The sequence below is a fragment of the Podarcis raffonei genome, chromosome 1 (assembly GCF_027172205.1).
Source record: "Podarcis raffonei isolate rPodRaf1 chromosome 1, rPodRaf1.pri, whole genome shotgun sequence".
Lineage (NCBI taxonomy): Eukaryota > Metazoa > Chordata > Lepidosauria > Squamata > Lacertidae > Podarcis > Podarcis raffonei.
Window position 1 is genome coordinate 115,088,886 of NC_070602.1, and position 12,051 is coordinate 115,100,936.

Here is a 12,051-nt window from a genome sequence, read left to right on the forward strand (position 1 = left end):
TACTTCTCCTACTAGTGTTTAAATTTGTTTAAATGTACCGAAAATTGCTGAGATGTCATTTTTTTATTCCTCTAGATCCCCAACTTACAAATCCAACTCCATTACATAAATGCATTTTCTCTTTTACTTGCTAGCCATAATCACCTGGGGGTGGGGGGATAATTACAACTTTCAAACTGTCAGGCTTCCCTAATATTGTATTTGGAGTTATCATTATTTATGAACTTATGAAACAGACAATTTTTCACTGTGGAAAAAGTTCTGCATCACTTCACTGCCACCAACAACGCGTGAGCCTCCATTAACACTGCTGTGTTCAGGGGAACCCAAAGGCTGTGTACCTGATTCTTCTGAGAGAGTGCAGCCACATCCAGAACAAATTGTCCACCTTCATCCAGCTTTCCCAACCCTTGTGGTTTTCCATATGACTTGGGGTCTAACTTGGGATGTTTACCCTCATCCATCCCAAAACTGCCTCCAGACACCGTACCATAACACAGCACCTTCTAATGCTTAAACATCATCATTGAGGATAGCTAAAGAACACTAAAAACATCTTTACTTTTCTCTGGCCTTGAGAAATATGTAGGCATATTGAATAATATGCATCAGTCTCAAAAAAAGAAAGCATGCTGTGGGCACATGTTTTACCTTCACTGTCAGAGGCATTGGATTGCAGATATTAATACTGTGCAGACTGAAGGAATAGGATGAATAAAAACTGGCTCCTCTTGGAATAAAAATTGTCCAGTCCATAAATATGGTTCTAACACTTTACTAACAGAACTTTATTCAGTCACAAAAACAAATAATGTTACATCCAAATAGTTGCATAATGTCATGTCTAAGCACATGCTCAGCATCTTAAAAATATAAAATAACATCCAGAACTAAAATCAAAACTCGGTCTCTCCCCCATTCCAGCCTCCATTAGCCTAAGGCTGCTTTCTCCTGAAAAGACTCATTAGCAGATCTCCAGCTGCTTGAGAACAAAGACTACTCTCTCAAAATGGAGATTTGCAACTGAATACCCCTCTCATGTGATCTAAAGTTAAACACCATATGAGACAGCAGCAGAGATATATCAACAGTTAATTATCAACCCATTAGGTACTCAGAGAGCTCTTACTTAGCTTCAATTGAATTCTCCATGTTCCCTTTAGCAATACACACACAGAGCCATTTTCCATTTCAATGTGCAATTAAACAACTATACATAACACATTATGCCTCTAAATAACTGTTACTGGGAATAATAGGTGGGTAGAGTGGTGTTGCACTCCTGTCCAGCTTGCAGGCTTCTCCCACGCATCTCTGGTCAGTCACTGTGAGAACAGGATGCTGAACTAGATGAAACATTAGTCTGATCCAGAACAATTGAATTCTGTTCTTCTGCTAGCACCTATGCTATAAAAATACATTGAAACTGGTTTCTTTTCAGAAGGCTATGTGAAGGTGGTTGGGAACCTGGTTAGGAAGCCCTGGTGCTTTCATGCAATTACAACCTCCAAAATCCTTTCTGAAAGAGAGCCGTGACAATTAATAATTTTATTAGTTTTCAATTACAGTCCAATAATAGCCTCATTATAACAATGGCAAATTCTAATACAATTAGATACCATTCAGATACCAAATTATATAATTTAGGTGGCCCCCTGCATGCTAGAATTGATGGTTTGATTATTTTCTTTATTTCTGCATTCCAAAATCTTATTAATTTCAGTTACACTCCGGTCAAGATTACAATCCCTTATGCAACAACTGCAATATTAGTAACTTCCATTCGTATTGACACATTAAATTATTTATAAAACCACAGATGGGGCACATATTCTTATTCTTCCTGTGTGTGGCAATTATTCTGTCTGTGATGTTTCTTCCTGTCCTTGTAAAATGCTACGTCTATCTTTTCCTGGTTGTTGCTGTTCTCCATCATGCCTTGGACAGAGCTAATTTCCCATTGTTGCAAGCCATGACAATTAAGCAGTTTTCAAACCAGCTTGAGATTGGCTGTATAGACACGCCTTTAAATGCAGCAGATTCCTCTGAGGTAGTGTGTGCTTAAGGTGTAGTTGTGTGTGTGTGTGTGCGTGCGCGCACACACACATGAATCACCTCCAAGTTTCAGCAATGCACAGCAAGTGGTATTTTGACTAAACATAATACACTCGGATAGGTGTTTCACTGGTTCTCAGAAGAACAAATACTTAAAACCAGCCCAGGTGAAAGCTTGATACAAAATGGTCGTGGCAAAGTTCATACCTTAAGTTGACAGAGCGGTGCGGATTATTGCAAGGACAATGGCCTGCGTACGTCAACCGATTTGCAAAATAATTTATGTCACCTTCTCCTCCATTATTATTATTATTATTATTTTGCAAAGGACATACACTGTGTCACCACTACGAAGCTGCCTCTCCCTTGAAAGCCTAGCTCAGCCTTTTTTTTGCCTTCCTTCCTTCCCCTCCCACCAGGCCAAGGCTGCAGAGCCATCTGTGTAGAGACAAACATGCATATGGCCATCATTTGTCCAACGATTTACACAATGTGAAGGTTTTTTTTACAATCCCCCCCCCAACTTGAAACGCCCGCCCATGTGGCAGATGATGTATGTGTTTCTTCAGGCCTGTGATTACCAGCGCAGGAATGCTGTGCAGTACTCTTCACCTCATCAGTTCCACAAGCTGCACTCCAAGGTGTGTGAAGCATTTGTAGCAAGATGGCTTCTGACATGTAGCCAGGCAGAAGCGTTCTGCTGTGAATATTTGACTCGATAGATTTTCTTCCAATCAAGGTCAGATTTTGACCCACTGGAATTAGTGTGCGGCTGCGCATGTGTGTGCATGCGGCCCGCGTGTGTATGTGGGTGGATTGGCAGCGAGATGAGATTTAGTGCAGCAAAACAGCAATTTGAAACCCAGGATGAATGAATTTGAAGGGAAGGGTAGCAAAGGGCACCAGGGGTTGTCTGGCGCCTCTTAAAACACCCTTAACGCTATAAGGAGAAAAGGAAGATTAATCCAGTGTGATGCACAACTTTTTAAAGTGGAAGGACAACCAAGGGGAGATGGGAGAAAAAATCAATCTGCTTCCGATCAAGTGATTTACCTACTGGCTTTCCAAACACAAAAACGTTTTTTTTAATGTCTTATTAGATGTTGCGTTCTGACACAAACCTGCATAAACTTCCTTTTCGTAGGCTTCCTTACTGTTGCTTGAACTTTGGCCAAAACTCAACAGTAAGAGAAGACTGTCTGGCAACTGTGGGTTAGTTTAATAAACGCTATTCATTGCCGACTTAAGACATTCCAGTAGCGTGTTGGTATGGGTTGGCAGGTCAACTTTTTAAGCAACTCTTCAGTGACAGTGAAATGAAAATTTTGCGTTAAGTTTCCAAATATTAAATTTAAGAATCTGAGAATTTTCCATTGGTAATTGATTTCAGGAACTGGGACATTGAAATTTGAAGCAAGTCACATTGGGAAGTAAGGAGGAATGAATAAAATAATGTTCTTTGAATCTTTGGAATCAGGTTCAAAAACCCAGCTGAATTGCACAGATGTAACCCACCAAGCAAATCCAGCTGTAGTGCTGCAGTAGTTTCCCTACCAACTGATGGAAAACCTATGGCCCTTCAGATATTGTTGAACTCCAATTCCCATCAGGCCAAAAGCCCATCTTGTCCACCATTCTGTTCTAACAGTGGTTAACACCGGATGCCCACAAGCAGTAGAGTTGCATCATGAATTTGGGCTTCGAAACCTGAGTTTGGGTGCGCTCTTGCCACTTGTAGCAGCTTCTACTAAACTCCTTTTAATATTATGTATTTTGATTTTATAGCATTTTATCTTAAGTTTTGCACCATCCACTTGAGGGGTCACATTGTTGGGACAGACAGGCAGGGTATTTTTGATAACCACCTAGAAATTCTAAAATATTTTGGCTCTTAGCAAAACTGCTCTTTTGTGTGTCAGAATAAGATGATCTGTTCTATCACAGGCCCACAACCTTTTATTTAGCTTAAGTAGCCTAAAACCTGTAAGGACATTTTGTTTCTCCACACATATACAGAGGCCATGTGTCTCAAGGCATCTGTTCAAAAAAACAAAACCCCATTCTTTACCAGAGAATTTCCCACCCAAACTTGCCTCTGGACTGCAAGTGACATGTTTCTCCCCTTCCTCTCGTAAATAGGTGGGTCTGCCATTTAAGCCATAGTGGCAGCAGAGATGTACTCAGTAAAGTGTAGGTGGGTTCCCATGAGGCAAGACACAGTGATAACAACAAGAACCTTTATTGAACTAACAGAACCGGACAACAGGGACAAAGCAACTGCTTATATACATTTCTGAAGGCCTGGGCCACTCCCATTCCCAACGTGATTGGTTGTCTAAACTTCCAAGCTGCAAATCATAACTCACAAGTTTAAGGGCCAATGGCAGAGGCCCAAATCCTGAAATGTTCTGTGATTGGATATCATGTATCAAATCAGAGCACAGGGGCTCAGAATCCTTAGTCCAGACTCAAGCAAACACAGACCACGGAATACCTAACATTCAGGAAGGTGCAAGAGTGTTGCTTTAGCAGTTCACTGCTCCCAAGTATATTTGCCTGTGAGCAGGAATACTGGCACACATCTATCAGGATTTTTCTTTGCGCATGCATCCTGTAAAGATGGATAGATACATATGTAAATAGAAAAGCACCAGAGCAATAAAGGTGAATAAAGCCCAAACTGCAGCAGAAGTTGACTCTGATGCTGACATAGGTTACGGCTTGGGCCCTAAGCATAGTTGCTTTCTTGACAACCGCAGAATGGTTATGAAGCCCTTTGGAATAATATGGAAATACTTAATTATCATTAACATGCTTAGAGGCCCATTCATTGCTTTCAAGACAACAGCCATCTATTCAAGGCAAGTTGCTCAGATGCCCCCTAATTAACTATTAATCATGATGCAATTTGCTACCAAGGGAATTGGTACCCATGCAAATGTTTCCTGTAGGTGATGTCTATGCAGCAAAGTAGCCATGATGGAGACACATCCCATGGGCTAGAATGAGGACCACGCCCAATTCCTATAAAGCAGAGGATGGACAGAAAGGGGGGAAACAATGCCTGTTTTCTCCTCCTCCCCTCACCCCCCCCAGCCAAAAATGCTTTTTTCCAGCTTAAAGGTTTTGCCTAAGACCTCAAAGCTGCATTAGGAGAAAAAGGATCTAGGTCAGGCATAGGCAAACTTGGCCCTACAGATGTTTTGAGACTACAATTCCCATCATCCCTAACCACTGGTCCTGCTACCTAGGGATCGTGGGAGTTGTAGGCCAAAAACATCTGGAGGACTGAGGTTGAGGAAGCCTGCTTCAGAACAACCTGTAAACAACAGGATTTTTTCTCCATGTGACGACTGTAACATTTATTTTACTCTATCTATGTGTGTTTATTTATTTTTTTCAAAAAATCTACACGTTGTTGAGCTGTAGAAAACCTCAAAGCTTTCTTATTGAATTTTTCAGTAAGAAAAATTCACAACCATACTTTAAAATAGGCATAGGCAAACTCGGCCCTCCAGATGTTTTGAGACTACAATTCCCATCACCCCTGACCACTGGTCCTGTTAGCTAGGGATGATGGGAGTTGTGGTCCCAAAACATCTGGAGGGCCGAGTTTGCCTATGCCTGCTTTAAAACATACAAAAATTTAAATGCTAAAAACTTATCAAAATCAAACGCACACACCGCTTGATTGTAAATGAACCTCTAAGCAGTTTACAAACTACGAAGTCAGCATGGATCAAAGAGTTCCACTTGACATGCTCCAGCAGTGTCCATGCAGAAGGACACAAAAGGGTCAAATTGAAGGAGGCAAGAGGCAAGAATGACTCCAGCACCTTGTACCAGTACAGAAACCTTTTCAGAGTATCTGAAATGAGATCCCCATTATCTCCAGGCTGGTTGCCAAATGCTAGTTCAAAAAAGAATGTTTCAGCTAAATCAGAGGAATAGACCCAAAGGGAGCCTAAGAAAGCCTTTAAATTAAGCTGTTCCGCTGTACCACAAAACATAAATTCAATACATATATTGTAATGTAGACATTACCTCTTGGAACTCCCTGTCTGTTGACATCAGACGGCCTCCTTCACTGTATTCTGTACATTGTATTTTAATAGCTTGTTGGAAGCTGCCCAGAGTGGCTGGGGAAACCCAGCCAGATGGGTGGGGTATAAATTATTATTATTATTATTATTATTATTATTATTATTATTATTATTATCATATTCGGTGCCTGCTAAAAATATTTTTGTTTAGACAGGTCTATCCAGATTTCTAGAATGTTGGTGTATCTTTCAATCTATTTTTAGTTTATTGCTGATTTTAATTTTTTGGGTGTTTAAAACTGTTGTTTGTAACTATTTTTACCAATAATTTTATTGTTTTATTCTTTCTGTAAACTGTGTTTTTTCTAAAAAAATAAACAAACCATCAAGTGTTGTAGAAATTTTATACAATGAGATAATAAAATAGATAATATTGATGAAATTAATGGACCTAACTTACTCATGCACACTAACTTCTTCAATTTTACTCCAAGTAAATCTTAGTTGAATATCACTCATGGACATTGTATATGCTCACACCAGATAAGTGAATTGGTTCTGTATAGGGTTACTTCTGGAGGTATTTTCAAGAAGTATGCAACTGGTGCAGAACAATTTCAGCAGGGTAGATCACTGACCATCGCACTGGTTTGCAATTACTCCACCTCTTCCTCTAAGGGCTTTTTTCCAAGCAATCGGAGACTGTACCTGTGTGTAGCCTGCCACTGCTCCACCCTATTCAGCCCTCTTCTGGTTCTGGGAGATGTGGGGAGGGAAGCTGGTCGCAACAGGAGGGGGAGACGCCTGTGACTCTTCACCAGCCTAACTCATCTCTGCCTACTGGCCTCCTTCCTCCCACTCACCTGCTTCGACTTCTGCCTTTGATTCTGGACATCTCTCTGCCACAGACTCTCCCAACTTCAGCTTCCAACAGCACCTCTTCCCCATCTTCTCCCTCTGACCACTTGTCACCCCACCACTGCTCCCTGGGCTCCCTGATCCTTCTTCCCTTACTGGCTCCCCAGCTAGTTCCTCTCATCATTCATCTACAGTGGTAACTCGGGTTACACACGCTTCAGGTTACATACGCTTCAGGTTACACACTCTGCTAACCCAGAAATAGTGCTTCAGGTTAAGAACTTTGCTTCAGGATGAGAACAGAAATCAGGCTCCGGCGGCGCGGCGGCAGCAGGAGGCCCCCATTAGCTAAAGTGGTGCTTCAGGTTAAGAACGGACCTCCGGAACGAATTAAGTACTTAACCTGACATACCACTGTAGATCCAACCAGCCCATGACACCGTCCGGTAGCCTACTTCCACCCCTTCCTCAGGACAATTTAAGCTGCCAAAGGAACCAGGAAGGAGCACAAGTATTGTCCTCAAGTGAGGGGAGCAGTCTTCTACATGGGCACACTGCTTTAGGAATCAGGCAGGTTTTCAAGGAAAGGAACGACGTCCATGCAGGCCTCTTCCCCAATGTTCACAGGAACATGGACAAGCTGGGGATGGGGAAGGGGTATTCGCAAGTGCCGGGGGGTTGGGCAGCAGAGTACGGGAAGCCTTTCCTACAGTGGAAGTAACAACCTGATTAATCAATTGTTGGTCTAAACTGCAGCCTAAACCTTTAATGGATTAATTATACTGATTAAAGATTACAATTCTAACTATCGGTGGTATGCACAGCTTCCATTCCTTGCTGCCGTAAGAATACATTGCAATTCAATGGCGCTTCCGAACTTCGTTATGCGGCAGTTTGATTAGCTTTCAAAATTAATTTTCCAAACTTCAAAACGCTAAGCTTTTTAAACAAGGAATACACTCAAGGCAACATGATTGCATTAGTTATTGGAATGCCACTTCCTCTGAATTAAAAGAGCGTAGGAAGTACTTAGTCCTATATCCTTTGAACAAGCGTTCCTGATTCTTAACCTAATTCAAATGGAGTGTTCTGATAACTCAATTAGAGCAACGGAAAATGGGGTGATACTGGGGACTGAGAAGAAGATAGCTTAGTTTACAAAAAAATATTTATCTGCAATAGTCTTACAGCCTTGCAGCTCATCTTCCTTTAGTTATTGAGTTTGCAACATAATTCACTCATCTCCATATCCTTAAGTGCAGTCTGAGTGGCTCAAATAGATTTGTGCATGCTTTATTTGCTTATAATAGATCAGTATTCTCTTGCTAAATCGTTTCTAGATAGCTGGGATTTCTAATATGAAAGACACTTCCAAACTGAGTTAATGCATAGTGTCAGACTTTAAGAAGAAGTTAAAAGGTTGATGGGACGCTGCTGAACAAGACATGCAGTCATTTTCTGCTGCAAATTGGCATCCAAGAGATTACTGGTGATTCAAACAAGAAACATATCTGAACAACACCAACACAAGAAAAATAACAACAAAGAGAGCCACCACGTTACATAAAGAATAAAATCAACTGGGCATGGGAAGCATAGGCAAGAACCTATGGTGGTTGTTCCATATTTGAATAATTATTTTTCTATGAAGAACTCAAATCTGAGCACTTTAAAAAAACAACAACACAGAAAACACCTTTGATTTTGAGTGACAAAGCTGAGCTAGCTGAGTTTATCAATCTGTGAAGGGCAAAAATGAGGCAAGGAAGGAAGTGCTCTGAATGGGATTTGATGGTTCTATTTTGATTAAGTTTTTGAGAGTTTGTTCGTTTTTAATCTAACAATCCTGAAGCAGGGCAAAGCCTAAATGATCAGCTAAACCCAGCATGTAATAAACAAGATTTAGAGGAAAGGTTAGCAAACTCTTATTTGCATACTGTGCTTATTTACAGAAATATACAAAAATTAAGGCAGAGCAGAAACTTTCATGGTACTTCAAGCCATGGAGGAGAAGAGATGAGGCTAGGGTGTTTATTAAATCTGGCCTGTAAGAAATTTCTTCTTAATCCTTCTTAATGATGACTGGTTAGATATAGAAGCCCAAATATTTTATTCTGGGCGAATCTGAATCATGTATTCAACTTTTAACTCTACAGAATAAAATGAAAATTGCAGTAAGAATCTGAAGACCCCAAGAGAATGCAAAAGGAAAGATTACAGAAAGGTTTTTGCAGAGTTGTCATAAATTTTATTGTTGTTGAATTCTGATACAACGTTGTTTTTCAAGGACACTTTAGAGTTATGTTAAAACAGCATGCAGGCTAATATTACAACAAAGCCCACTCTTAATTATTTCATCGTAATGTGTGTTTATAGAATTAGTCACAAGGACATACTCTTGGGCTACAACAGTTTTGGCAGTTTTCAAACAGAAAGTGTGCAGTGCATCCAATTTTCCAAAGTCGTTACTAGTCTCTTTTAAACAATGCACAAATCAAAGATCCATTTGCCAAATTTCTGCCACCAAAGAACATTCAGGTCATCAATGACTGCCTCAACGTCGGAGATGGAACAGTTGCCAAGCTGTCTTTGTCACGCCCCTCAAAGTAGTGCTGCTCTATTCTTCTGCAAAATGCAATGAGGTTGCTATAGCCTTTCACTTTCTCCGATAGTTCGTCACTGATCAGCTGGGTAGTAAGGATTGTAAACAGGTGCCCAAACACCAAAGCATCTAATTCAGTTGGCCTAGGAGTAAAGGGGAAAACAATATTCTGAAAAGAGACAAATAAACCATTGCATTTCATACTAAGCATCAGTAGAAGCTCCACATATAGACCACAGAGTGTGCTGAACTGTCATTTTAAAAGACAAAATTCTACCAGACACCATCAGGGAGAGGATTCATAACAACAACAACAGCAACCCTCAGGGAAGGGTGATTGCTCAGTAGTAGTGTATATACTTTGCATTCAAAGATCCCCACGTCCAGTGCTTGGTGTTTCAAGGTAGGGGTGGAAATTTCTCCTGCCCCAAACCATGGAGAACCACTAGCAATCAGTGCCATCAGTCCTGAGCTCTATGGACCAGTGATCTGACTTGGTAGAAGACATCTTCCTATGTTGTCTACTACCTCTCCTGGTTCCTCTGGCATCCACAAAATAAAAATATGAACCCATTTCTACTCTTTGCTTCAAATTTGGTTGTCAAAGCAATTCCACAGCGTGGGAATTAACGGAAGCAGTGGCAACAGCACATCCACTCCGGGATTACTCCACACACGTCACATTTTATCATCAATGTAACTTGGGCTTCCTAGTACTGGAATCATTTTTGCATTTTAAAAGGCGGCTGTACCATTCTCGAAAGCAATATTTGAACTTCAAACCTACCAATGTATGGGCAGAGCAATCCTAAGCCCAGCCAGGGAGTAAAGGTAAAGGTAAAGGGACCCCTGACAATTAGGTCCAGTCATGGCTGACTCTGGGGTCGCGGCACTCATCTCGCTTTATTGGCCGAGGAAGCCAGCGTACGAGGAAGCCAGCGTACAGCTTCCGGGTCATGTGGCCAGCATGCTCTGGCGAACCAGAGCAGCGCACGGAAACACCGTTTACCTTCCCGCCGGAGCAGTACCTATTTATCCACTTGCACTTTGACATGCTTTCGAACTGCTAGGTTGGCAGGAGCAGGGACTGAGCAACGGGATCTCACCCCGTCGCAGGGATTCGAACCGCCGACCCTCTGATCGGCAAGTCCTAGGTTCTGTGGTTTAACCCACAGCACCACCCGCGTCCCTAAAGCCAGGGAGTAGCAGGGCTCAAATTAAACTATCCGTACATACCGCAGAGCTATACAGCAGAGCTTCCTTTTGTGGCTCGCAGGGGTTATCCGCAGTAAACACTGCCAGTGTTTGGCTGATAAACTATGGCACCCTTTAGATCAGTCTTCCTCAACCTCAGCCCTCCAGATGTTTTTGGCCTACAACTCCCATGATCCCTAGCTAGCAGGACCAGTGGTCAGGGGTGATGGCAATTGTAGTCTCAAAACATCTGGAAGGCCGAGGTTGAGGAAGCCTGCTTTAGATGTTGTTGGACTACCAGCTCCCCTCAGCCCCAGTCAGAAGAGCAAACAGAGATGATGAGAGCTGTACATCTGAAGGGTCGCCATATTGGCTGCCACAGAGCTATAGGGTAAGAAAGTCTTTTCCCCAGCCTAGGCACAGTCCTAGTTCCAGCAGTGCAAACAACGCCTGGCTTGCCCTTGGATGTGGCTCAGATAAGAGAGGGTGGGGTGGGGGGAAAGATGGGAAAGACGTGGCAGAACAGACTCCACACATCCATTCATTTGGGAAAGGAGGTGCAGGTTTTTTTGGAGGGGAGAGGGATTGCCTTCCTAGGCTCAATAAGCACTCCACAACCGTCAACGACTAAAAACTCCTTAATATAAATATGAAAGCAACTTACTTCTTATTGAAGAAATACTGCTGCGTTCCAAGCCTTTGAGAAAGGGCTTGGCAACACTGATCTACGTCTTCTAGCACCTAAAAAGGGAAACATAAACAGAAAGCAGAACACATTTTTTTTTTTTTTTGCCAGGTGGCTACAGGACCATACAAATCTAGCTGCGTGTTTAGAACAGATTGTAGATACCGGAGTAATTTGGACTTCAAATAGAAAAGCGTTGCAGGTGGAAGCTGAAGTGAAATGCAAAACAGCTTCGGGTATGCAGAGATTCATTTTTGTGCCCAACGTGGTTCGGGGAAGGGAATCGCTCTTTATTCTGGTACAAACGCTGCATGAAGCAGCTCTTGGGTATTTCTCAGCATATACTGCTTTTGTAAAATAAAAAAAAACCAAACCAAAGAAACAATAGAACGAACAGGAACGACTAATACAATTGGCACGTTTCTATAGCTGTAGCTAGTCTTTAACCAAGATGCACAGGGTCACATCTCTGCACATTGGGACTTTCCAGTTCTACTTTTGATGCCCTCCCCTCTCCAGTCTGGAGGGGAGCAGCAGTTGATCAACTTCTGCCACCAGAAAGAAAAGATCCCGGTTGCACACTGAAGAACTTCATGAGCAGGTCTGTCTCCAAC

The 12,051-nt window shown here is 41.9% G+C and overlaps 1 protein-coding gene across 1 annotated transcript in view; it reads right to left on the bottom strand.

The window, feature by feature from the left end:
* Positions 1-9,181: 9,181 nt before the first annotated feature.
* Positions 9,182-12,051, bottom strand: part of MTX2 (metaxin 2) — a 38,598-nt gene continuing 35,728 nt past the window's right edge. The window contains exons 9-10 of the mRNA XM_053410429.1: positions 11,417-11,493; positions 9,182-9,701 (exon numbers count right to left, since the gene is read on the bottom strand). Of these exons, the coding sequence (XP_053266404.1) occupies positions 9,491-9,701; positions 11,417-11,493 (288 nt within the window). The 3' untranslated portion in view covers positions 9,182-9,490. The remainder of the gene's footprint in view (positions 9,702-11,416; positions 11,494-12,051) is intronic.